The 27497-nt window shown below is 39.3% G+C and overlaps 1 protein-coding gene across 9 annotated transcripts in view; it reads left to right on the top strand.

Annotated features, from left to right (window-relative positions):
* PTPDC1 (protein tyrosine phosphatase domain containing 1) overlaps nucleotides 1-27497 on the top strand; it is a 95405-nt gene that overhangs the window by 58910 nt on the left and 8998 nt on the right. For 2 of the 9 annotated variants that reach the window (XM_012463557.2, XM_021671898.2), the window contains exons 3-10: nucleotides 8726-8897; nucleotides 11270-11350; nucleotides 11582-11700; nucleotides 12678-12815; nucleotides 14696-15954; nucleotides 18940-19125; nucleotides 21967-22077; nucleotides 23975-25980. In XM_012463557.2, coding sequence (XP_012318980.2) covers nucleotides 8726-8897; nucleotides 11270-11350; nucleotides 11582-11700; nucleotides 12678-12815; nucleotides 14696-15954; nucleotides 18940-19125; nucleotides 21967-22077; nucleotides 23975-24091 — 2183 coding nt within the window. In that variant the 3' untranslated portion in view covers nucleotides 24092-25980. Of the gene's footprint in view, nucleotides 1-6686; nucleotides 8242-8725; nucleotides 8898-11269; nucleotides 11351-11581; nucleotides 11701-12677; nucleotides 12816-14695; nucleotides 15955-18939; nucleotides 19126-21966; nucleotides 22078-22560; nucleotides 25981-27497 lie in introns of those variants that run through there. The other 7 variants (XM_012463547.2, XM_012463536.2, XR_010337012.1 and 4 more) reach the window with 6 other exon arrangements.

Below are 27497 nucleotides of genomic sequence, written 5' to 3'. Positions count from 1 at the left end.
GTGTATAATATGCATATTCTTTAGCTCTGTCCACTCAGAGGGCCTGGCAGCAGTAATACCCTAATGGCAGTGAGCATACCTAACACGCAGACATTAGTTTCTAGATACCATTCCTTTTTTTTCTTTTTTTTAGACAGAGTCTCACTCTGTTGCTTGGACTGGAGTGCAGTGGCATGGTGTCTTGGCTCACCACAACCTCCACCTCCTGGGTTCAAGCAATTCTCCTACAGGCATGTGCCACCATGCCCGGCTAATTTTTGTATTTTTTAGTAGAAATGGAGTTTCACCATATTGGACAGGCTGGTCTCAGACTCCTGACCTCATGATCCACCAACCTCAGCCTCCCAAAGTGCTGGGATTACAAGCATGAGCTACCACACCTGGCGATACCATTCTTTACTAATAAATGCAAGGGCTTCTGAGTCTAATCATGAGGAAACAGCATGCCCAAATTGAAAGACATTCTACAAAATAAGTGGCCTATACTCTCCAAAAGTGTCAGCGTCATCAAAGTCAAAGAAAGACTGAGGAACTTGTTCTAGTGTGAAATAGGTGAAAGAAACAGGACAACTAAATGCAATGTGTCCTTTTACTGTAAGGAACATTTTTGGAGTAATCAGTGAAGCTTGAATGAGGTCTGAGGAATAGAGGGCAAGTAGTACTATCTCAGCCATAATTTTCTGATTTGGCGTAATTTTCAAGAATGTCTTTGTGGGAAATATACACTAAATTATTTGGATTAATGGGGCAGCATTTCTGTAACTTACTCTCAAAACTTCAAGGAAAATACACACACACACACACAGACACACAAACACACATACACACATTTTTGAGATAGTCTCACTGTCACCCAGACTGAAGTGCAGTGGTGCAGTCTCAGCTCACTGCAACCTCTGCCTCCCAGGTACAAGTGATTCTCCTGCCTCAGCCTCCCAAGTAGCTGGGACTACAGGCACGCACCACCATGCCCAGCTCATTTTTCTATTTTTAGTAGAGACAGGTTTTCACCATGTTGGCCAGGCGGGTCTCTAACTCCTGACCTTAGGTGATCTGCCTGCCTCGGCCTCCCAAAGTGCTGGGATCACGGGCATGAGCCACTGTGCCCAGCCAAGGAAAAATATTCTTTGTACTCTTTTGTAACTTTTCTTTAAGTTTGACATTGATTCAAAGTAAAGAGGTAAAATATTCTCAAAAATATATAGGCCAGGCATGGTGGCAGGCACCTGTTGTATTGGCTGCCAAGGAGGCTGAGGCAGGAACATTGTTTGAGCCCAGGAATTCATGACTGCAGTGAGCTATGATCACATCACTGTTCTCTAGCCTGTGTGACAGACCAAGGTATTGACTTTTAAAAAATTACAAATTAAAACTAAAGCGTTCAGTTGTGTTGGATGCTGCTGCACAGTCAAATAGGAACTCTAAAGAGTCCATCTTGAAGCATCATCGGAAACCTTTGCAAGAGCAGATGGAGTAGGGAGTGGAGGCAGAGACCAGAGCTGAGTAGGCTAAGGATGAGACCTGCGGCATGTGGAGATGGCAGGTCAGTCACCTTGGTTTGGAGGTTTAGCTATGAAGGGGAGACAAGAAGTGCCCTCAGAAGAAGGGGAATCATAGTGAAAGATCTAGAAACAATGACATATACCCAGGAATGTTTGAAAAACAGAAATGGCGAAAGTCTTGGAAAAGTTCTGTCTTCGGATATTTGGAGTCTTTCAAGAAAAAGAGATGCTTTATTCTTTATTTTTAGTAGGAAGAACCAGAACCAATGGTTATGGAATGGATTTTAACTCTGCACTAGAGAACATTTGAAGCCCACCTTGGCGGCAGGCATCTGTAGTCCCAGCTACGCAAGAAGCTGAGGTAGGGGGATCCCTTGAGCCCAAAAATTTGAGTCCAGCCTGGGCCACATAGTGAGATCCCCACCTCTAAAGAAGGAAAGAAGGAAAACATTTGAGCTGTCTAACAGTGGAATAGTTCCCATTTGTAAAGTGAGCCTCTTGTCACAAAAAGTAGGGAATACAAGGCTGGAAATGCAGCTGTACAGCAAATTCCTGGAAGTGACTCTTCCGTGGACTTAAGAATGCGGATAGGTGGGCCTCCCACACCCACCAGGCACCCACTGCATTCTCAGCCTGTTGTTCTATGACTTTAGGAAGTAATGGGCCCTTTCTGAAATCTTGAGTATAGAAGGAAATTACCAGTTCTTGGTGTTCTAGACCTCACTTTTCAGTGTTTTACTTGCCCACTTGTAGAAGTTAAGGAAGAAAAACCTCAGTACTCACTGGTACATTTTAGTGAGTTTCTTTGTGGTATTTATTGTGCCTAATTTATTTATATATATATATTTTAATTGCACATTTGGTTCTGGGGTACATGTGAGGAACATGCAGGATTGTTGCATAGGTACATACATGGCAATGTGGCTTGCTGCCTCCATCCCCATCACCTATATCTGGCATTTCTCCCCATATTATCCCTCCCCAACTCCCTACCCTCTACAGTCCCTCCCCTAGTCCCCCACAACAGACCCCAGTGTGTGATACTCCCCTCCCTGTGTCCATGTGTTCTCATTGTTCAACACCCGCCTGTGAGTGAGAACATGCAGTCTTTGATTTTCTGTTCTTGTGTCAGTTTACTGAGAATGATAGTTTCCAGGTTCATCCATGTCCCTACAAAGGACACGAACTCATCGTTTTTTATGGCTGCATAATATTCCATACTGTATATGTGCCACATTTTCCCTGTCCAGTCTATCATCGATGGGCATTTGGGCTGGTTCCAGGTCTTTGCTGTTGTAGACAGTCCTGCAATGAATGTATGTGTGCATGTGTTTTATGTTAGAACGATTTATAATTCTTTGGCTATATACCCAGTAATGAGATTGCTGGATCAAATGAAATTTCTATTTCTAGGTCCTTGAGGAATCGCCACATTATCTTCCACAATGGTTGAACTAATTTACTCCCACCAACAGTGTAAAAGTGTTCCTATTTCTCCACGTCCTCTCTGGCATCTTTTGTCTCCAGATTTTTTAATGATCACCATTCTAACTGGCATGAGATGGTATCTCAATATGGTTTTGATTTGCATTTCTCTAATGACCAGTGATGATGAGCTTTTTTCATACATTTGTGGGCCCTATGTATGTCTTCTTTTGAAAAGTGTCTGTTCATATCCTTCACCCACTTTTGAATGGGTTTGTTTGTTTGTTTCTTGTAAATCTGTTTTAGTTCTTTATAGATTCTGGATATTAGCCCTTTGTCAGATGGGTAGATTGCAAAAATTTTTTCCCATTCCGTTGGTTGCCAGTTCACTCTAATGATTGTTTCTTTTGCTGGGCAGAAGCTCTTTAGTTTAATTAGATCCCATTTGTCTATTTTGGCTTTTGTTGCCAATGCTTTTGGTGTTTTAGTCATAAGTCCTTGCCTATGCCTATGTCCTGAATGGTGTTGCCTAGGTTTTCTTTTAGGGTTTTTATGGTATTAGGTCTTATGTTTAAGTCTTTAATCCATCTGTAGTTAATTTTAGTGTAAGTTGTCAGGAAGGGGTCCATTTTCTGCTTTCTACACATGGCTAGGCAGTTTTCCCAACACCATTTATTAAACAGGGAATCCTTTCCCCATTGCTTGTTTTTGTCAGGTTTGTCAAAGATCAGATGGTTGTAGATGTGTGGCGTTGCCTTCAGGGCCTCTGTTCTGTTCCATTGGTCTATGTCTCTGTTTTGGTACCAGTACCATGCTGTTTTGATTACTGTAGCCTTGTAGTATAGTTTGAAGTCAGGTAATGTGATGCCTCCAGCTTTGTTCTTTTTGCTTAGAATTGACTTGGCTATGTGGGCTCTCTTTTGGTTCCATATGAAGTTTAAGGTGGTTTTTTCTTGTTCTGTGAAGAGGGTCATAGGTAGCTTGATGAGGATAGCATTGAATTTGGGCAGTATGGCCATTTTCACAATATTCATTCTTCCGAACCATGAGACCTATGGAATGTTTCTCCATCTGTTTGTGTCCTCTCTTATTTCGTTGAGCAGTGGTTTGTAGTTTCCCTTGAAGAGGTCCTTTACATCCTTTGTTAGTTGTATTCCTAGGTATTTTATTCTCTTTGTAGCAATTGTGAATAGCAGTTCGTTCTTGATTTGGCTCTCTTTAAGTCTGTTATTGGTGTATACGAATGCTTGTGATTTCTGCACATTGATTTTGTATCCTGAGACTTTGCTGAAGTTGCTTATCAGTTTCAGGAGATTTTGGGCTGAGACGATGGGGTCTTCTAAATATACAGTCATGTCGCCTGCAAATAGAGACAATTTGACTTCCTCCTTTCCTAACTGAATACCCTTTATTTCTTTTTCTTGCCTGATTGCTCTAGCTAGAACTTCCAATACTGTATTGAGTAGGAGTGGTGACAGAGGGCATCCTTGTCTAGTGCCAGATTTCAAAGGGAATGTTTCCAGTTTTTGCCTATTCAGTATGATATTGGCCATAGGTTTGTTGTAAATAGCTTTTATTATTTTGAGATATTTTCCGTCGATACCTAGTTTATTGAGAGTTTTTAGCATAAAGCGCGCTTGAATTTTGTTGAAGGCCTTCTCTGCATCTATTGAGATAATCGTGGTTTTTGGGTTTGGTTCTGTTTATGTGGTGGATTATATTTATAGACTTGCGTATGTTGAACCAGCCTCGCATCTCTGGGATGAAGCCTACTTGATCGTGATGGATAAGCTTTTTGATGTGCTGTTGCAATCGGTTTGCCCATATTTTATTGAAGATTTTTGCATCTATGTTCATCATGGATATTGGCCTGAAGTTTTCTTTTCTTGTTGAGCCTCTGCTGGGTTTTGGTATCAGGATGATATTGGTCTCATAAAATGATCTGGGAAGGATTCCCTCTTTTTGGATTGTTTGGAATAGTTTCAGAAGGAGTGGTAACAGCTCCTCTTTGTACGTCTGGTAGAATTCAGCTGTGAACCCATCTGGACCTGGGTTTTTTTTGGTTGGTAGGCTATTAATTGCTGCCTCAACTTCAGCCCTTGTTATTGGTCTATTCAGGGTTTCGACTTCTTCCTGGTTTAGGCATGGGAGGGTGCAAGTGTCCAGGAATTTATCCATTTCTTCCAGGTTTACTGGTTCATGTGCATAGAGTTGTTTGTAGTAATCTAGTTTGTATTTCTGTGGAACTGGTGGTGATAAACCCCTTTGTCGTTTTTTATTGCATCTATTTGATTCTTCTGTCTTTTCTTTTTTATTAATCTGGGTAGTGGTCTGTCTATTTTATTGATCTTTTCAAAAAACCAGCTCCTGGATTTATTAATTTTTTGAAGGTTTTTTTTGTCTATCTCCTTCAAATCTGCTCTGATCTTAGTTATTTCTTGTCTTCTGCTAGCTTTTGAGTTTTTTTGATCTTGCTCCTCTAGCTCTTTCAATTTTGATGGTAGGATGTTGATTTTAGATCTTTCCTTGCTTCTCATTTGGGCATTTATTGCTATAAATTTTCCTCTAGACACTGCTTTAAATGTGTCCCAGAAATTCTGGTACATTGTGTCTTCATTCTCGTTGATTTCAAAGAACATCTTTATTTCTGCCTTCATTTCATTGTTTATCCAGTCAACATTCAAGAGCCAGTTGTTCAGTTTCCATGAAGTTGTGCAGTTCTGAGTTAGTTTCTTAATCCTGAGTTCTAATTTGATTGCACTGTGGTCTGAGAGACTGTTTGTTACGATTTCCATTCTTTTGCATTTGAATGGGTGACTCTGTCTCCCAGGCATTCCAGGTGCCAGTTGAAATGGCCACCCAGATTTGTGTGAATTTTTGTGCAGAGACCCGCTGCACTGGCTGAAACACCCGTGCGGAGACTCGTGGTGCTTTTCCACCCAGGAATCTCCTGGTCTGTGGGCAGTAAAAATTCATGTGGAAGTACAGTGATCACTCACCCTCTGCATTCTCACTGGGAACTGCACTCCAGAGCTGTTCCTATTCAGCCATCTTGGATCGTCTCCCTATTGTGCCTGATTTCATATTTATTATGATCAGTATCTCATTTGTTTCCTTAAATATTATTCTAAATTTTGTTCTCATGTCCACAAGTGAGTACATTTGTCTTTATCTGCCACATCTATGCAAGATATAGTCACAGCACCTCATTGTTGGGAACACTGAGCAAGCTTGCAGAAAGGGCTGTTTTCACCTTGCAGAATCCTGTTTACGTTAGGCCTGACATCATTAGTACAGGATTACTGACTGTATAGTAACTGGGGTCAGCTCAGTTGTTTTATGTTTATTTGAGGTCAACCCAGGTCTCAGGATTTCACCACAGAGATTATTCTTGAGGGGATCTATAAACTATCCCTTCCTTAGCTTGGTCCAAATACATCCTACCCCTTATCTAATGAAATTAGTTTACATTTTTAGTATAGTTGAAAGCAGTTACTTTTGACTTTTCTCTGTAGATGTCCCCAGATGCTGGTTCTCTAGTCCATGGATTTGTCTATGCAGAGCTCACCACTCTTTCTTAAGATCTAAGTTAACATTCTCAGAAGCACAGATTTGCCTAGAAATCTTTGTAGACTCCCTCTTACTCAGATAGCAAATATACAACTCCTTAGTTTGAGCATTTAGGGCCTCCTGCCAGTAAGTTCATGTTCTTATCATGCAGACCTGCAGACCTCTGTGCAGCTGCTGTTTCTTTGTTGCCGTTAGGGTCCTGCAGGCCTTGCCTAGAATAATCCTCATATAATTCCTCCGACAAGAAAGCTGTGCTTTCTTCCATGGCTGTTTTCTAAATAACAAAGGCACAATACTACACATAGAGTAACAATTTGCACACTAAATTGAGATTCTGTGTCCCTGTCTTATTTGTCAAAAGTGCACATTGTTGGGGAGATGGGGGCGTCATTTTAGAAGGAGCTTGGTATAGCATTAGTAATCATTTAAACCTTATCTCTGGCAGTACAGTAGTTTGTTTCTGTGCACGCACATCTGAAATACCATTTGTGCAGAGAGAGAGAGAGGGTGAGCAAGCGAGGGCGAGGGCGCAGCCTGACATTAACGAGGGAGGAGGCGGACAATGAGTACATTAGCTGTTGTTGCACTTTCTGTTTTCTTCATATCCTTTATCTTCACGTTGCAACCTCCCCCTCATCTAGTTCCTTAAAAAATGTGATACTTAGTGAGTTTTCTTTATATGCCTCTGCAAAGACATTATTCAAGCTTCCTTTTTCCCCTCACTGCAACAAAAGGCAGAGAATGGTGTTTTTGAGTTTTTGAGAGGCATAGCTTCTATAACTGTCCAACAGAGGCATAACTAAGAATCAGGTTTTCATAGTCTGAAAATGTCGAGTCAAATGTCTTCTGATATGTCACCTCTAAAAATGTCTTAATTTGTTCTATCCAAGTATTTCTTTCATAGTTTTACCAAGAAAAAAATAAGAATGGTTTTGGTTATGAAAAATTGAATATTTCAATAATGTTGTAAGGTATCCAGCATATCCCACTTTATTACAATTAACTTTTTTCTACACTATTCAAAAGAAGAGTAGAAAGAGAATTTTTTTCAAAATATCCAAAGACAGGCTATGAAAGGAATAACAGAATTTAAGCCTTTTAATGTGTGTGTAAAAAGCAGTGTTTGCATCATGAAGACAGTTTTCTAAATTCATTACAATATTTTGGAGGTAGTTCTTTGAGTAGTTAGATCTTTTAAGTGCATTTGAGAAACAAAATTTAGTAATAAATGTATTTAAAATTTATATTATTCTTCCCTCTATTTGAACAGTTGTTCCAAAATGCAGTCTGTTCATACAGGATTTTGGACGTTCATATCTAAATGGGAATCAGTAGTTTCTTTGTTTGTCACCATGGAAACCAGTCAGCCAATCTGAATGGCTCTTAGATCATACAGAACGATGCAATGCTCCGTGCTCTCAGTGAAAGTTCCTCACTGAGTAAGTGGGGCTGACTCTTCCCTGCGTCTGGCTCTTGCCTCCCAGTGCCATGCAGGTGCAGGATGCAACCAGGCGGCCCTCAGCCGTGCACTTCCTGAGCTCCTTTCTCCAGGGCCGCCGGCACTCCACCTCGGACCCAGTACTGCGGCTGCAGCAGGCCCGGCGGGGCTCTGGCTCAGGCTTGGGCTTGGGCTCTGGCTCCCGCTCTGCCACGAAGCTGCTGTCCTCGTCCTCTCTCCAGGTGATGGTGGCTGTTTCCTCAGTCAGCCATGCAGAGGGAAACCCAACTTTCCCCGAAAGAAAAAGTAAAGATCTCTTTCTTCTTATAGATTGTCATACCTTTGTATGTAAGTTTGAGGAATGGAAATCGACTGTGTTTTGTCTATACCTTTTTAAATATTGGCAGTTTAGTCTATATTATACTTTTTGCTATCTGTTATGCTAAGTATTTTAGTGAATATATAAGAAGATATAAAATGATCAAATGTTTTGTGTTTTTTTAATTAAAAATACAGGTTTGAACAAAACTCATTCCCTTGTAAAACTTTTACAGTTTCTTCTTCTTAATTGCCAGTATATGTGGAGATTATTATATGTGAAAACTTTTTTATGTTAAGAGATATATGTCGCTTTGATGACAAGGAAACAGTTTTGTTTTCTTGACAAAATGAAGGGGATTTTGCACTGGCTTGTCATCTACCATCCTGAGATAAAATGGAAGCTGTTTCCCATGTTACAATTTCATTTGGAGAGTGGAATTTTGAATTTTCCTTTCCTTGTACGTTTTAGGAAATTTAGGACATCCAACACCAAAGTACACAAAAGTAGGAGAGCGTTTACGGCATGTCATTCCTGGACACATGGCGTGTTCCATGGCGTGTGGTGGTAGAGCTTGCAAGTATGAGAACCCAGCCCGCTGGAGTGAGCAGGAGCAAGCCATTAAGGGGGTTTACTCTTCCTGGTGAGTGATCTTGTTGGTTTTTCATAGTTCTGTCAGTTCTGTGTGAGCCAGGAGCCTGCAGTGTGGGAGGAGCAGTGTGGGACTTTGAAGTCAGGACCTCACTTTGGCAGTCAGGTCTGGCTTTGCCCGGGCTGTGTGATCTTGGCCTACCGACTCTCAATTTCTTTATCTGTAAAGTGGAAATAATAAAACCAAAACCATAGGTTTTTTTTTTTTAATTAAGTGAAATGATATACATATAAAGTGTATTGAAGAAATGGGTAATTAGATAGCTCTTAAATTTCAGAAATGTTTAGAAATAATAAAACTGTTTAGCTATAAATTTGAGAAAATTATGAGGTACATGTGTAATTTTTCATTTTCATGCCAGTAAGCTTCAGCTTTTATGTTGTTACTGTATACTCTATGAAAGGTCACATTTTCATACAAATACTCTTCAGTCTACCCTAATAGAAGTGGTGCAGTTGTCAGCTCAGTAGACAACATACTTGCTTTTTTTATGGTGTATAAGTGCAATTCATATTGTTCTTTAATCATACTGCTTTTTATTACACAGTAAACTAATCAAGTATGCCTTTTTGATGTAGTAACATCTGAAAAATTCTGATAAATCATATTTGAAGCATACTTAGAGGAATTCACTGTTTAATTCTAGTAGTGAATTATATTATACATCAAGAACCCATTTTTAAATTAGATATTTGTTAACTGGAGTATCCAGCTTACAACCTGTACTTTTTGCTCAATACATCTGTAGTGATACAGTCTGGGGTCGACTGTCATTATTGTTTGCCACAGATTATATAATGGTCCATCACTATCATACTAATAGTATGAAGAATGAAACAGTCATAGACAAGAAAATTTCTAATAATGTAGCTTAGGTCATTTGCATATTTTTGCTAGTCACGTGAGTCTTTTTCACCTCTGTTGCTTTCACATTACATCCTCCTTCATCTTACACTAATTATCATTGAATTGCAGGGGTCCCAAACCTTCTTTTTAAACCACATGCCTTCTTTCAGAGGGAAAGGTGTCATTTTGAATCCCGCTCTGCCAGTCTCTGTTATTCCCTTGAGATTCATGTGACCCACAACTTCCAACAGACTATCTTATATATCTCATTAGGCCACTGATGAAAAATTTGAACAGAACAGAGTGAAGCCAGAGCCCAGAGGCCTGACAAAAGTAATAGTCATTTATTGGGCATCTGTCTCCTCATTCATTTGGCTCAGTAAATATCCATTTGGCTGGAGGCCAGTCAGTGTGCTAGATGCTTTCATATTATTGCCTTTTATCTTCATAAAACTCTTGTGAGCTGTTAATGCGATTTTATTGATGACAGAGAATTGAGTTCCAGAGAGACCAAGTAATTTGTTACCAAGCTAGAAAGTAGAAAAGCCAGCATTTGAAACCAAGCCCAACTGACTCTGGAGCCCATATTTTTCACCAAATTACAGTAACTCAGCATTTATTCGTAACTGCATGCCAGGATTTGTGCCAAAGACTATATCTACATCATAATGAGTTCTCACATCAACCCTGTGAGGCAGGCATTATTATCCCCATTTAACATCTTAGGTAACTGAGGTTCAGATAGTTGAATAACTAAAAATATCTCCCAGTTGGCCCTCCTCTTCAGTCACTACCCAGTGGATAACAATCTAGACTGTTATTTTCACCACCAGCTGAGTTTTCTCCATCGCATCTACTAGAATCTCTTGAGAGTCCTTGAAAATACTTTGCTGGAATCCACAAATAATTTATGTCCTGGAATTTTTTCCAGGGATTTAAGAAACTAGAGTCTCTTAGAGTTCTAATCATGCAAAATTGAAGCAATATTTGTATAAGAATATTCTTACACAGGTGCACCAAAATCTCAGAATTCATCACTAAAGAACTCATCTTCGTAACTTAATATCATCTGTACCCTAAAAACTATCAAAATTTTTTATATTAAATTAGAGAAAAAAAAGCATAATATCTAACAGTACCTTTACTACACAACCTTTTGTACAAGAAAAAGGAGAGAAATAAGAATAAATTTTCATATTTGCTTATATTTGCAAAAAGAAACACTAAGATGATAAACATGAAATTAATACACATGATTACATATGGGGAACAGACTGGATGGAGTGGATGAAAACGGGTGAGAGCAAACATTTTGGTGCATACATTTTTGTACTGTTTTGATTTTATTGAACCATGAAACTGTATTACCTGTTCAAATAAAATTTACACACAAAAAAGAATATTCTAAGAATTGTTGAAATCATAGAAAAAAATCATCCCTCAGGGCTGGAACATCGCTTTGGGCTGGAACTTCCTAGGTTTCAGCACATCTCACCAGTCCCTCCACCCATTTGCAGGGTCACTGATAATATACTGGCCATGGCCCGCCCATCCTCTGAACTCCTGGAGAAGTACCACATCATTGAGCAGTTCCTCAGGTAAATCCCATATTGTTCACACAACGAGTGAGCAGACTCGTGTTTTTCTTTCATTGCCTTTGTTTTCAAATAAAAAAAGTGCTTTCATTTTAACAATAGGCAGTGAAGAGTGTATTTCAAATAAGAAATTAAGATTTAGAGAGTAATTAATAATGTTGATTAATACCAAAAATGGTTAATTTTTTTTAAATGCTAGCTCCCAATATGACTGACTGCTCTTTTTCCTTTAAGCCATGGCATAAAAACAATAATCAACCTCCAACGCCCTGGTGAGCATGCTAGCTGTGGGAACCCTCTGGAACAAGAAAGTGGCTTCACATACCTTCCTGAGGCTTTCATGGAGGCTGGCAGTAAGTTCCTCCCACCCTCCTCTCATGAATTATCAAGGACAGCACTCAGAGACTTTTCTCTGCTGGGTTCTTAGATTAAAAAGGTGATGGAAATAAATACCTTCTGCATAGTAGTAGGGATCCAAAAAAAACAAAAAAAGCTACCATTCTCTTTGGTGTTGCTGTTGAAAGTACAGTACAGGATTTCTTTGTTCCTGTAAGAGGGATGTTGGGAGGAGACCCTGCAGTAACAATGATTAACATTAGTTAATACTTGCAGTATGCCGGCCACTATTATCTCATTTAATCCTTAAAGCAGTTATGTAACGTAGTCATTATTTCTGTTTTACACACGAAGCCACAGGGGCTTAGAGAATTACCTACCCGCCTAAGATCACACAGCTTAGAATAGTAGTCAGGTTTGGAACCTGGACATGCTCATGGTTTTACTGCTGTCCAGCCCCACTCCCAAAATGACGCCCGGGAATTCTACTAACAATTTCAAAGCCGCCTCAATCACAGGAGCTTTGGGATGAAATACATTCAACATGTGTCCTTCAAACCAAACTGGAAAGGATAAACATTCTGGAACTTGTTTTTAAGAAGCTGATTTACACTGGATAGAAAATCGGTTTGTGCTGTCTTTAGCTATTTATCAGTCATTTAGACAAATTTCCTTGCTTAAACAAGAGTGAATGCATTCCCTCCATAGCTGAGTAACTATGGCATGAATCATTGACTTTATTAATTTGCAATTCTACTTTGCCATAATTCTTTCTGGCTGAGTTTCTGCAGGAAATGTCTTAAGTAATATAAAATGTGCTTTGCAAGTAAATGTTAACAGTAAAGTTACTGGGAATGTAAAATCCCTCTTATTTTATGCAGTGTATGCACTGAGATCTACATGCCTCAGTGTAGATCTGTGTACTTTTCATTAATGTGTGTACTTTCATCAATTTCCTGTATGTTGATTTTCTTTTCCTTTTCTTTTTTCTTAGTTTATTTCTACAATTTCGGATGGAAGGATTATGGTGTAGCATCTCTTACGACCATCCTAGATATGGTGAAGGTGATGACATTTGCCTTACAGGAAGGAAAAGTAGCTATCCACTGTCATGCAGGGCTTGGTCGAACAGGTAAGTCCTAAGAGGTGGTTTTTTTGTCTTATAGGCATATTTAAACATAAAAGGAATAAGGTTTCCTAATTTGAGATAAATGTTTCTCAGAATCCTATCAAAGCTTTGGAGTCAGGTGGAAGAAAGGAATAAGTTCTAGCCTTCTGTACCACTGTAGGCTGTCTATAGTTAACAATTATATATAGTTTCAAAGAGCTAGAAGGAGGATATTGAATGTTCCCAACACAAAGAAATGATAAATGTTTGAAGATTATGCATATACTAAATACAATGATCTGATCACTATGCATTTTATGTATTAAAACATCACTATATACCCCATAGATACGTATAATTATTATATGTCAACTTCAAAAATTAAATCAAAAATATTTTTTAAGATATTTGAATATTTGAATAATTTTTAAGATACTGTAAACAGGTAGTTACAGTCACCATATGTATATGTATGTCATTTTAAAGTCTTCAGCAACAATGTGAGTTGAAGAAACTCACATTGTTTTAGAGAAGTAATTTCCTACATTTAGTAAGTAGCAGGGTCAAGCTTTAAATCCATGGTTATCTGACTCCAGAGTTCATATGCTTTCTATTTTTGGAGATATAAGGATTTTGTTTGTAAAGGAGAGTCTATCTGTGCCTAGATTTCTATTAAAAAGTCAGTGATTTTACTTAAAAATTCAGCAGAATTTCATTGCAATGCTGGTATTAGGGCAGAAATAAAGACCTTAGGGCTGAAATTTTCATTGTCATCTGATCCAGGCACATGCAGCTCAACTGTGTCTGCAGTGTACCTGTGCTCCCACCAGGGGATCTGCCACGTACTTGGGAGCATGCTCAGGGAGGGGACTCAGCTCTGCTAGAGACTGGTAGCTCTTAGGATCTAGCCAAAATCTCACTGTTGATAGACATTGACATGATAGCTCTGCAGACATTTTACATTTTTACTAAGATCTTCTGTATTCTGGTGAGAAAGGTATGATGTTCCTGACTGTGAACTGGAGAGCATGCAGTTTTCAGAGGTTCTGATTTTCATATGTAACAAGATGTTCACAAACTTGGGGATCACATAGGTATATTTGATATGCCTTTTACTTTAATAATAATGGACTGTTATATATGAATTAATTTATTAATTATTACCTTTTCATTAGTTACTCCTTTTAATTAGATGTTAATAAGAATACATAATGTTTACACCATTAAGGCTGGCTTCCTTAAGATTGCTTAATTTTCCATAATTGCTTATGGAAAAATAGAGGTATATCATGGTCTGAAGAAAAACACGTATCAGTATAGGCACAAATCTGGAAAAAGAATTGCCAGGAAGAAAAGTAGGCTGTGAATGTGAATAATCCTCAAAGAAAAAACTGCCCTGGTAGGGAGAGTACCAAGCTGTGAAGTGCCAGCAGTTGATGGCAAAGATGGCAGGGTGGGAGGTTCCAAACACAAAGCGTATGGATTGATTGGATGGAAATTCTCAAGAACTGCTCAGAGTGGAATATAGAAACAGATTTTCTTTCTTCTGTTGGAATTGAGTAGAACAAGGAGGATAGATGAGCCAGATGATCAGTTTCCCTTCCCTCCTACACACTTACTCACCTACATTGTGCCTCTGCTGGCACAGCTCTGGGCTACTGAGATGACTCAGTCATGGGGAGGGGGTGCCATATAGACATTTAATAAAGTTCTATGCAGTAAGGAACATGTAATAATAATACCGCTACAAAAAGTCATCAAGTTATCATCATAATTGTCCTTAAAATGTGTCTCTATTTATATGGTTTCTTAACACATACTCAAATTTTAAATCATCAAGGAGTGATAAACTAAATAAAAATGTAAGCTTTTCTCATACCAGTCTTCTCTTCTTCACTGTTTAGGTGTTCTAATAGCCTGTTACTTAGTTTTTGCAACAAGAATGACTGCTGACCAAGCAATTATGTTTGTGCGGGCAAAACGACCCAATTCCATACAAACCAGAGGACAGCTCCTCTGCGTAAGGGAATTTACTCAGTTTCTAACTCCTCTCCGCAATATATTCTCTTGCTGTGATCCCAAAGCACATGCTGTCACCTTAGCTCAATATCTCATTCGCCAGCGTCATCTGCTTCATGGTTATGAGGCACGACTTCTGAAACACGTGCCAAAAATTATCCACCTAGTTTGCAAATTGCTGCTAGACTTAGCTGAGAACAGGCCAGTGATGATGAAGGATGTGTCCGAAGGACCTGGTCTCTCTGCTGAAATAGAAAAGACCATGTCTGAGATGGTCATCATGCAGCTGGATACAGAGTTACTGAGGCCTAACAGTGATGTGTCCAACTCGTCTAACCCCACTGCAGTGGCAGCAGATTTTGACAATCGAGACGTGATTTTCTCCAATGAGCAAGAGTTTGACCCCCTTTGGAAGAGGCGAAATGTTGAGTGCCTTCAACCCCTGACTCATCTAAAAAGGCAGCTCAGCTACAGTGACTCAGATTTAAAGAGGGCCGAGAACCTCCTGGAGCAAGGGGAGACTCCACGGACAGTGCCTGCCCAGGTCTTGGTTGGTTGCCACCCCAGGCAGCAGAAGCTCATAAGCCATTGTTATGTCCCACAGTCTCCAGAACCAGACTTACATAAGGAAGCCTTGGTTCGCAGCACACTTTCTTTCTGGAGTCAGTCTAAGTTTGGAGGCCTGAGAGGACTCAAAGATAATGGGTCACCAATTTTCCATGGAGGGCTCATTCCAAAGGAAGCACAGCAGAGTGGAGCTTTCTCTGCAGATGTTTCAGGCTCAAACAGCCCTGGGGAGCCCGTTTCACCCAACTTCGCAAATGTCCATAAGGATCCAAACCCTACTCACCAGCAAGTGTCTCACTGTCAGTGTAAAACTCATGGTGTTGGGAGCCCTGGTGCTGTCAGGCAGAACAGCACGACTCCCCGAAGCCCTCTGGACTGTGGCTCCAGGCCCAAAGCACAGTTCTTGGTTGAACATGAAACCCAGGACAGTAAAGATCTGTCTGAAGCAGCTTCACACTCTACATTGCAATCTGAATTGAGTGTTGAAGCAAGAAGAATACTGGCGGCCAAAGCCCTAGCAAATTTAAATGAATCTGTAGAAAAAGAGGAACTAAAAAGGAAGGTAGAAATGTGGCAGGTATTATTAGTACTTTATTTAATTATAGATATGTGGGAAATATTTATGTCAGGGCAAAAGTGTAATATATTTTCTCAAACTTCCCAAGTGAAATATGAAGATACATTTGTATAATACTTAACTTTCTAACTTCAGGTTTCTCATCTGTGATGCGAACCTGATGTTACAGAAAAGTCACAGGGTGTTTGTGTGGTTTCATTTAAATCTGCATATGCAAGAAAGCACTTAGCGCAATGCTTGACCCACACAAGGCATTGGTATTGGTAGCTTCCTTCTTTCTTGCTGGGTCTGTCGGGGCAACTGGCCCACAACAGACAGCATTAGAAACTCACTTGAAGCATCTTTAACCCGAGGCCTGGCAAAGGGAACCATACTTTGAGAACCACTGAGCTAGAGACATAAATAAAATAGTTATTTTCCAAAGCTCATCAGCACTAGTGCTGAGCAAGGTCAGAAGAGTGAGGCTGTATCCTTGGTATCCTCTCCTTCAGACTTGCCAATCCTGCTCTAATAGGGCAACTATGGGAAATCAGGAGAGCAAGTGGGAGGAACCACAGATTACTGCGTGCCATTCACTTTAGCTGAGATGAGGTCTTTGGGGTCCATTTCTTAGTTTTTACTTCAATTAGAATATAAATTTTTAACCCTTTTTTGTGTTGTACTTTTACTAGGATACAGTTTTAAGTCAGCCACACTTTCTTTGCCCTGAATCAGCACTTGGTCTAGAGAAAAGATAGGCCTTATAAACCTAGCTATCAGAAACAGCCAGACTACCCCAAAAGGAGGCTGACTTGAACAGTTGTGAATCACTGAAATCTTGACTTTTGAGCCCAGGTTGGTCACCACCCCAGGCAGGTTATCTACTGTGAATTATTTTAATAGCTTGCTTTCATAGTCTGCCATTGATTAAACAAGGCATATAAAATTTCTGAGTGCCAATATCTCTTCAGATGCAGAGGCATGAAAATTTAGAGCCTCACACTAACTGATAACTATATGACGGGAGGAGAACTTTTGATAAAAATTTTGTTCATCAGAATTGTGTTTCGCCTATCCAATAGTTAAATGTATTGCTTTCTCCCAAAATGAATTGTTTTCTTTATTTCCTACTCCAAACTGAAAAAGTCATGCAGTCAGCAAATGTTTTCTAGGCATTACAGTGTGTTAAGAGTTAGCAAGCAAGAGAGTCTTCTGTTTTAGGTGAAAATCTTGCACCCCGACTCCTGGGTCAGCCACAGTGCCCATGTGAGCGCTGCCTGTGGTGATGGAAGAGTTCAGGACTTGGTTTGGGCCAGACTGTATGTAGCATATATGAAAGCATTTTCTGGAGGTGAACACAGGCCTCTAATCAGGAGAGTTTTTCATTTTTTTCATTTCTATGTTTTATTTTAGGACTTTTAGTAATCAAAATAATCAGTTGAATTCTGGAAAAGAATAATGTGAACATTATTTGAATAGCATAATGCTACGTATGCCTGTACGCGACCATTTCACATGTATTATTTCATGTGATTTTTCACAGTTATAGAACATATCTGTGAGGCAGATGATACTATTTCTACATTCTTTGTTAATCTTAAGAATTCAGTATCACAGATGGGGATGCTAAAGGTCACAGAGGTTAGAGGGTAAGTGACTTGCTCAGGGTCACATGGCATACATGTGGCAGAGTCAGGGTACAGCTCATGTGTTTAACACTTTTCGTTATCCCAGGATTCTTGGCTAACCTCACTGGAAAGCCTCAGGAAACATCATGATAGATAGCCATTTTGCTAAGAGGGTTTTTGAGTAATGTCAGTTCTGCCCAGCTTGTCTTCTTCATAAGATTGAATAAAGAGCTACTTTGTTACATACATGATCTATGGGATAGGAAGGACTATGAATAACAAAGTATTGGTGTATTCATAAGATAATAAAGAGAAACCAGGGTCCTTGTGGTGTAGCAGAAGCAGCACAGACTCTGGAGTAAGGCAGAACTGGATATGATGAACACCCCCTTTGCCATTTTCTGGCTTTTGGCTCCTAGGTGAGTTATTTCATCTTTCTTGAGCCCCAATACATTTATCAGTAGGGAACCTCCCTGCTGGGTGCCATTTGAAAGTTAGAGATAAATCATGTATTACAGTTTCCGTCCCACTGTGTGCATGCAGTAAATATTGGATAGGTGAATGAATGAGTGAATGGTAGCAATTATTATACTTCTATTGTCAAAATTTATTTGATTCACTAAAACATAAATCTGAACCCTGTCAGAAATTCATTAAAATCCTTAGCTCACTTTTCCCTTGCTCTCTGTGAGGTAAAATTTCTAAATGTCATGCTTAAATTTTCTCTAGGCATTTTGAGTATTTGAAAAACTTTCTAGTTATTTTCCCCATGTCAAATTTCAGGACTTGGGGCTTATTGTTAAATCCTACATAGGATTCTAAAAAGATATTTCAAAGATATACATATGTCCCATTTGCCAACTTTCAAGTGCTTTTATTTTATTTTTGCAGACTTCGAAGCTGTCAAAGATCTTCCTTAGACCCCAGGTTAATTTATAAATGTTCCCTTATTTGTACTTTTTCATCACCATCGACTTTATTGCAAAAAATAGTTCTGTTTTGTTCACCAGAAGCCTGAAAAGGAAGATTCTTCTGAACTGTTTCTCTGGTTTCTGAATAAAGGAGAGAACTTGGATTAACTAAGCCCTTTCTCTGTGCTATAAGCTTTAACAGACCTTATCTCAGTCATCAGCCCAACAGCTTGTGAGGCAGGGGATGAGTTTCATAGAGGGAAACTGAGGGTTACAGAATTCAGTGTCTTATTCCAGTGTCCAGCCTGAAAGTGGAGAGGCTGGGAGGGGGTTCCAGTTCTGTACCCTAGAGCCTGAGCCTTTCACTCTCGTGGGCAGCACAAAAATCATCCAGTATCAAATGGTGCACCTCTCTCTCCTCTCCCTGTCTCTATCTCTTCTTTCTGTCTCTTTCTCTTCCTTTTTAGAAAGAGCTAAATTCCCGAGATGGAGCTTGGGAAAGAATATGTGGTGAGAGGGACCCTTTCCTCCTATGCAGCTTGATGTGGTCTTGGGTGGAGCAACTGAAGGAGCCTGTAATCACCAAAGAGGATGTGGACATGTTGGTTGACAGGCGAGCAGATGCCGCAGAAGCACTGTTTTTATTAGAGAAGGTAAAGTGGCTATATGTAGGACCAGTTAATGACTGTAACTGAGGCTTTTAGTTTTTCACACAGAAAGAAAAATCCATTATAAAAAATGGAATTTATACAGAATCCCAAATCTAGGTCTAATTTAATGATTTTTCCAAGAGAAGAGAAGAAACTAATACCCAGCATAAACACTTAGAAAATATAAAAATAGGGGAACTACCCATAGTCCTGGGAGAAGCACTGCAAACATTTTCAAATCTTTGAAACTTAGCAATATGTATATTAACTTGGTAAAAATCATTTTAACATACAAGTTTATATTTCCTTTTTGCTTAAAGTTGTAGCTGTTTTCCCATGAATAATGTAAGCTTTTCATAAATATTGACTGTAATGGATATGATGCCGTAACACAAGAATGTGCCATAATTAACCACTTTTTCACTGTTGGGTGTTTGTTTCTATTTATTTGCTATAAGTATGCATATGGGAAGAATGATGAAGTAGGTTGGAATATGCACTCATTGATATTTTTAAAAAGGGGTAGGTGTCCCGCATACATACATGTATATATAATTCGTATGTGTAAAATATAGATATTTTCTATATGTATAAAAGCTATATGTTTAAAATAGAGAAGATATTTATATATGTATAAAATACAGAAGGAGAAATAAGAAACTGGTAATAGTAGTTACCTTTAGGAAATGATATTAGAAGACAATGGTTGTAGGAAATGGGAGAAATTGTATGAATCCTTTTATATAATCTGGCATTTTTAATCATACAGAGATACTAAATTTTCAATTTAACATAGGCTTTGTTTTGGGTTTTTTTGTTTTTTGAGATGAAGTTTAGTTCTTGTTGCCTAGGCTGGAGTGCAGTGCATGATTTTGGCTCACTGCAAGCTCCACCTCCCAGGTTCAAGCGATTCTCCTGCCTCAGCCTCCCAAGTAGCTGGGATTACAGGAATGCGCCACCACACCCAGCTAATTTTGTATTTTTAGTAGAGATGGTTTCTCCATGATGGTCAGGCTGGTCTCGAACTCCTGAACTCATGTGATCCACCCTTCTTGGCCTCCCAAAGTGCTGGGATTACAGGTGTGAGCCACCACGCCTGGCCTGTTTTTGTTTTAAGAAACAATGTTATCTAATAATCAGCCTTGAGTTACCTACTATGCTGCAGTGTAAACATCTCCTCAGTTTCTAAATTTCACTAAAAATCTTCTGCTGTTACTACACACACACACACACACACACACACACACATATGAACACATGCACATGCAGACATGCAGATACATGCACACACACGTGTACACAGACAGTACACAGACATGTGCGTGCCTGCACACACACACACAGACACTCACACAATACACATTTTTTTTTTTTTAATTGCATTTTAGGTTTTGGGGTACATGTGAAAAACATGCAAAGTTGTTGCATAGGTGCATTCATGGCAGTGTGATTTGCTGCCTCCCTCCCCCTCACCCATATCTGGCATTTCTCCCCATGCTATCCCTCCCCAACTCCCCTCCCCGCTGTCCCCCCCACTCCCTCACAACAGACCCCCGTGTATAGTGCTCCCCTCCCTGTGTCCATGTGTTCTCCTTGTTCAACACCCTCCTATGAGTGAGAACATGTGGTGTTTGGTTTTGTGTTCTTGTGTCAGTTTGCTGAGAATGATGGTTTCCAGGTTCATCCATGTCCCTACAAAGGACGCGAACTCCTCATTTTTAATGGCTGCATAATATTCCATGGAATACACATCTTTTAAGAAACGATTTTTCCTGTATCCAAAGTCCTTTTCTTAGGACATTTTCTCAGCAATTAAATCACAGAGATAAAAGATGAGAGGGTGATAAAGGAGATTAATGTTTGGTGGGTTACTGGGCCAAGCCTTTCAGGACATAATTTCCATTTTCTCTTCTGTTTATCTCAATACTCCTTAGAGGTAGAGGCCCATTTCACAGACAAGGAAAGCTGAGGTTGCATGCCCAAGGTTGGCAGCACATGTCAGAGCAGAATTCAAACTCGCTGTGGCACAAAGCCCATGTGCTTTCTATTACATAAGGCTGTGTGTTTTATCCTAATTCACCCTCGCTTCATATATAGGGCATTTATATTGCTTCAGGGTTTTTTTTTTACCTTAATAGGAGTCATTGTAATGATAATTTGTGCTTGCAGGTGTTTCTTTATTATAGCTTATATTCTTAGAGTAGGTTTTCAAAATTGAAATTAGTGGGTCTCTGTACTTTATGTCTTGGATATGTATTGCTAAAGGCGATGGAATTTCTCCTTTGCTAAGGCAAACAGCCCCCACGAGTCAGGTCACTAGACACATTTTTAAGTATCTTACCCCCTTAGGTTGGAGGCTAAGCACTTAAGCACTGCATTGTTCCTGGGGGACTGGGGTTGTCCTTTTCCTTTTCTTTGTCTACTTGCCTCCCTCCCTAATCATCTGCAGCGGCTGGGTACCCAGATCCTGACCACTCGGTGCCCAGTTAATAAGTCCATGTATCTCTATGACCTGTCATCATCTACTGGACAACTGAAATAATTATATCCGGAAACAACAAGAATGGGAAAATCTATTCATTTCACTGCAAGAGAAAAACTTGGTTTAAAATTGCAGTGATCTTCAAATTTACTTTTACTTTGTGCAGTAGCTAGCCAGCTTTGATATTATTTCCTGAAAGCTTTTTAAATTATATTAACACATAACAATAAACATTTGTTGATGTTTAGATATTTTGTTAGATATTTTGGCATTTGACATTATGAGTACTTGATCACAAACCAATTCTTTATTCTACAATAGTTTTTGAACAATTTTTAAAATTTTGATTTCTGCCAAAACAGGGACAGCACCAGACAATTCTCTGCGTGTTGCACTGCATAGTGAACCTGCAGACAATTCCTGTGGATGTGGAGGAAGCTTTCCTTGCCCATGCCATTAAGGCATTCACTAAGGTGGGTCACACTCTTCCTTTCCCCTCTCTGAACCACAGATCAGCATCAACTTTGTCAGAATCCAGAGGTCACCATTGTCCTCTAAAATAAAACATGTATGTATACGTTTTCCCTTCATGGAAATGTGTTTGACATTTCTTCTGAGTAGTTGCAGAGTTTTGACCAAAAACAAAGTTTCCAAACAATAATCTTAGGAAAAGCTGAACTGTGGGTTTTTTGAAGGAGGATGTTGGAACAAAGAGCTTTTATGTAAAAGCAAGAGAGAAACAACTGTGCATTGAATACATATTTTTAGATCATATGCCTAATTAGAATCAGAGAATCTTTGTCGAGCCAGTTCTACCTTGGGTTTAAGTTAAGAAACCATCTATTGAAAATTAAACATCCAACATTGCTGATTCAGTACTGAGTCCTGCTTGGCAAATCCTAAGGAAAGAGTTAAAAAAAGGTTTTCTTTCTAAAAGCCCATCCTTTTGGTTGCAGCAGTTTTCCTGACTGAAGAAAGAAGCATTAGCCAGGTTCATACCAAGAGAAAACTTTTCCCTTACCTCATCAGCTATAATTTGTTTATATTTCTCATTGATATGAAAGTATCTATAATTTGTTTGTTACCTCTCATCAATATGAAAGTGTCATCAATATGCAAGTGTCATTAAACAAAGAACCCGGCTTTTGAATGACAACATCTTTGCTAACATTAATGATAATAGCAGTTATTATCTGTACTCATTCACAAGTTGTAAAGATTCTTCATTTTTAATATTTGTCCAGTTTCCTTCCCCTCCACTCTTTCCAAAGTGATGTTCTTACTTCAGGCTTCTTTGTTCCTCATCTGGATTTTATGGCACTAACTGCTGACATCTTTTCAGTCTGTTCTCTATTATTTCCAGAGTCAGTAGTCTCAAATCCAAACCACGTGGTCCTTTACATCTGTATTTACATTTTCATAGATTGAGAGGTTACCTACCATGTGAAGAAGGTTGTGGTTTGGTGTTTAAGAAAGTAAATAATTCAGACCATTATTAATGTTAATAAGGAGTTTTTTGCAAATGGGATAAACACCCAGCCTGGAGTTCAGTGATAGAATCTCAGCTCATTGCATCCTCTGCCTCCTGGGCTCAGGCAGTTCTCCCACCTCAGCCTCACAAGTAGCTGGGACCACAGGCATGTGCCACCATGCCCAGCTAATTTTTTAACTTTTTGTAGAGGCAAGGTTTTGCCATGTTGCCTAGGCTGGTCTCAAACTCCTGGGCTCAAGCAACCCTCCCACCTAGGCCTCCCAAAGTGCTGGGATTACAGGCATGAGCCACACTGCACCCAGCCAATTGAGGTTTGTATATATGTACCAAACATATGTTAGACTCATAGATACACTATCTTATGAAGTGGAAATCCTTATCTCTGATTTACACAGGAGGAAATCGAGGTCCAAAGAGGTTGGGTATGAGATGAGGACACATAGCTAGCAGGTGGGGAACCAGGGTTCTATTCAGGTCACTCTGACTCTGTCCAGAGTGGCCATAGGGCCTCTCAGCAGGACACATACAGCTGATGTGCTGTTTTAATATAGGAAACTTTTCCCTTATACCATCAATGATTAGTCTCAAAAAATTCATTTCACACCCACTGTTGACTTGCTTCATGACTGGGTGTATATAATTAAACCAAATATCCAGGCAGTAGATTTAATTTTGAGGTTTTCATTCTTAAGTTTGGTATTGACATGGTTGGCAGTTCTAACATAGTCTTTCAATTAAAATGTGTGAAATTTATTATTTGTATTTTATATAGAGTTTTGTTTGTAAGTCTGTTTTTTTCTCCACCCCCTCCTTCTCAAAATAGAAACTAGTTAAAATTCTTGTTACAGTGTCCTGAATATAAATTTCTTTGTCACCAGGTTAATTTTGATTCTGAAAATGGACCATTAGTTTACAGCACCCTGAAGAAAATATTTAAGCACACTCTGGAAGAAAAAAGAAAAATGACAAAAGATGGCCCTAAGCCTGGCCTCTAGCTTTCCCTCGTGGTGAATATTTCAGACCTAAAGATCCAGATAGTATCTCTGTTCATATGTGAATAAGTTGAAGTTTGTGGGACTACTTTTTCTCATAGCACTTTATTTTAAATGTTGTTGGTTTGTGCTGAGAATGGTCATCCCAATTTTAACCAATTATTTATTTTTAAATATCCTTGAACCACATTTTTATTTTGAAAAATTGCCATAAAGTTGGTGCCACTTTCTTTTATTTATTTGACTGAGTTAATATTGTATTAACATTTTAAGTATATGGTGTTTACATTTTTATTTCTTTTGACATTTTAGAAAAAATTGTAACTTGTTTTTCCAAAATAACCATTTTCTTGATGGAACTCTTCCTAGAGTTTTTACCAAATGCCTAACTTTAATAGTAAAACTTCATTGTGTATCCATTCCCCAGCAAATGAACTAAGAAAGTCACCAAGTGTCTTAAACTGTTTTGTATTTGTTACTAAGAAGGCTATTGCTACAATATTTTTAAAGGGTTTTTTTTTAAACTTCGAAATTTTTTGTTTTTCCTTTTCTTTTTATGAATGTAACAAAGAGTTTCAAAGCATATTATTTTTCAGAGAGATTTAGTTTTACTTTAATGGAGTGCCTGTGAAGTGCTTGGGATTTTTTACTTGTGGAAAGTATACTTGCTCTTTGTCAGATTTCCAAACAACCTTGCCAGCCTTGGCTGTCAAAAGGAGGCAGGAGCAGTTCTCAACACATGAAGCCTTATTCCCACTCCCTTGGGTTGCTGCTGAGCCAAATAGCATCTTTACAGAGGAAGTGGGATCAGAGGCAGAAAGTGTGGGAACTTGCTAAGAAGCAGGGCTTGCCTCTGTTCTCCCAGGGACTCCACAGGGACATTCGTGCAGGGCAGGGATTCTGTGCCAGCCCTGCTCTCTCAGGTGCCACAGTCACTGTGCAGAGGCGACTCTTGGAGTTGGAGGAAGCCAGGGCTGGGCCACTGTTTGTGCTGATGGCGTATTAGCTTGAGCAGCCTGGCCCTGGCCTCAAATCTGCTACCCCATCAATCCACTTGCCTCAAGGCTCTATATTTGGCTGCTTTTTTTATGAGAATTAAGATTTTTAAACTGAAGTTGACCATACAGGTTACATTAGCCTTAACTAGCTTCATAAGAAGGGTGACTGCCTAAACTAGTTCCTTGTAAGCTAAACCATCAATTAGCAATTGAAGCCATAGTTTTATTTAAATTAATATGTGGCCAAGCCACATAGAGGATAATAGTTTTTCCCAATAAAGGTGATATTAATCAGACTAATTTCAAACTAAAGAAGTTATTACTTAAAGATGGAATTTCAGGGGAAGTAAGACTAATTTAGAACAAATGAAATTTCTCCAGTTCCTTCATTTCTGAATTAACCTGTAGCACATCAAAAATATTTCAGTCATTATCAGTATCACTAACTCTAATGCCAAATGCTAAATCCAGTGTTCTTTCACAGTTTTAATTTTCTTGGGAAATCAAATCCAATGGATATTAATGAACTGGGTTGCCCATCCCTGAAATGCCTGATTTTCAAGTGCCTGGCCTGGGAAAGAAGGGGAAGAAACAATTGCATTTTTGTCCAAAGGTACATTATAAAAATAGTTTTTACCAAAAAAAGATATTTGTTCTCATCTCAATCGGCCTCATTTGGGCAAATGACCCACAGGTCTTTTGGCAAGTCCACTATTTGCCTGTGCAGCTGAAATACTTATTTCAACTTAGAGGATAGTCGTAATGTGACCATAGCACTGCACGCCTAAAAATCTAAGCCTGAAACCTGAAAGAAGAGATATGACAAGGGAAATTAATCAGGCTATATACAAGTATTGTATTTATTTGAATAAAAGTAAAAAGAACAACCCATAACCCTAGTTTTGTACTTCTTTACCTTGATGCTCTAGGACATCTGATGATAAAGATGAAATTTTGCTCTTAGATTATCCTGACAGGTAGATTAAGTTGTCAGCTGAGTCAGTGAGCCAAGCTCTAGTTAGTACAGACGACTTCCATCAGTTCAGCAGCATGACAGACACTGAGGGACTGGGAGAGGTGAGTTCTAAGAGGAATAGCTGAAGAAAATCTCCATGCTGGCAAGATTCTTGCCTTCCCATATTTGGATGAGGAGTTCTTTGTAGCCTGGAGGATAGAAATCTCACAAAGTGGGAGAAGTGATAAGGTTGAAAAATTCAGTTCAACAGAAATGGGAAGGTTGAGAGTACATACATATTAAGAACTTACCATGGGCCAGCCATATCCATTACCTCACTGAATTCTCTTGACAGAGAAGTCTTTTTTTTTTTTTTCATTTATTTACATTTATTTATTTTTTTAAGATGGGCTCTGTAGCCCAAGCTGCAATGCAGTGGCGCACTGCAATCTCCGCTCCCAGCCTCAAGCGATCCTCCCACCTCAGCCTCCTGAGTAGATGGGACTACAGGCACATGCCACCACATCTGCCTAATTTTTTGTATATTTTTGTGAAGATAAGAGTTTTGCCATATTGCCCAGGCTTGTCTTGAACTCCTGAGCTCAAGTGACCCTTCCATGCCTGGCCTGAGAAGTCTTAATCGTAACTGTGATGTGAGATAAGGAGTCTGATGGACTCCATGCTGTGCCTTCCTCCCTGCTCATGTTACCTGCCTCTAGGACTCAACCTGGCAAGGCTGCCCAGTCAAAGTGCCTTCTCAGGGACTTTGAGGTCCCTTTAGCACTGAATTTTATGATGGCATTAGAGAGCACTGTGCTGTCCATATTTAGTGAAAATATCACACATCTTCTGTCCTCTGGAAAAGGCTGAGCCAGCTCTATTTCTATCATATGATGCTCTCTAGTATATCACACTTAGAGGAAGTACATGATGTCTTCCCACTATTGCCTTTTTTTCTTTTTTTTATTGCATGTTAGGTTTTGGGGTATATGTGAAGAACATGCAAGATTGTTGCATAGGTACACACATGGCAGTGTGATTTGCTGCCTTCCTCCCCATCACCTATATCTGGCATTTCTCCCCATGTTATCTCTCCCCAACACCCCACCCCCCGCTGTCCCTCCCCTATTTCCCCCCAACAGACCCCAGTGTGTGATGCTACCCTCCCTGGCCTTTTCTTACTTCAGAGAGCTTACTAATGCCCTTTGAGACAAATTGCTGCTGGTGGTAGAGCTTGCTCCATTTATTTATGTAACTCAGAAAATCTATGCTGAGTTACTTAGTCATATCTTCAACCAGCTTCCCAGTCTTACCTGAGAAAAAGTATTTGCTTCATCACTATGGATTCCATGAAAAACACCATATATCATAATTCAATAGAGATCAAGTTTCTCTATTTTCTCTTAAATGGAGAACACTTGCTGATATGATTGGGTGCTATTTCAGGCTAGTCTCC

Source organism: Aotus nancymaae, unplaced genomic scaffold (genome assembly GCF_030222135.1).
Source record: "Aotus nancymaae isolate 86718 unplaced genomic scaffold, 86718_ANA_hifiasm-v0.15.2.pri h1tg000041l, whole genome shotgun sequence".
Taxonomy (NCBI): domain Eukaryota; kingdom Metazoa; phylum Chordata; class Mammalia; order Primates; family Aotidae; genus Aotus; species Aotus nancymaae.
Note: the sequence above shows the minus strand (reverse complement) of the source record. Positions and strands in the feature narration are given on the sequence as shown.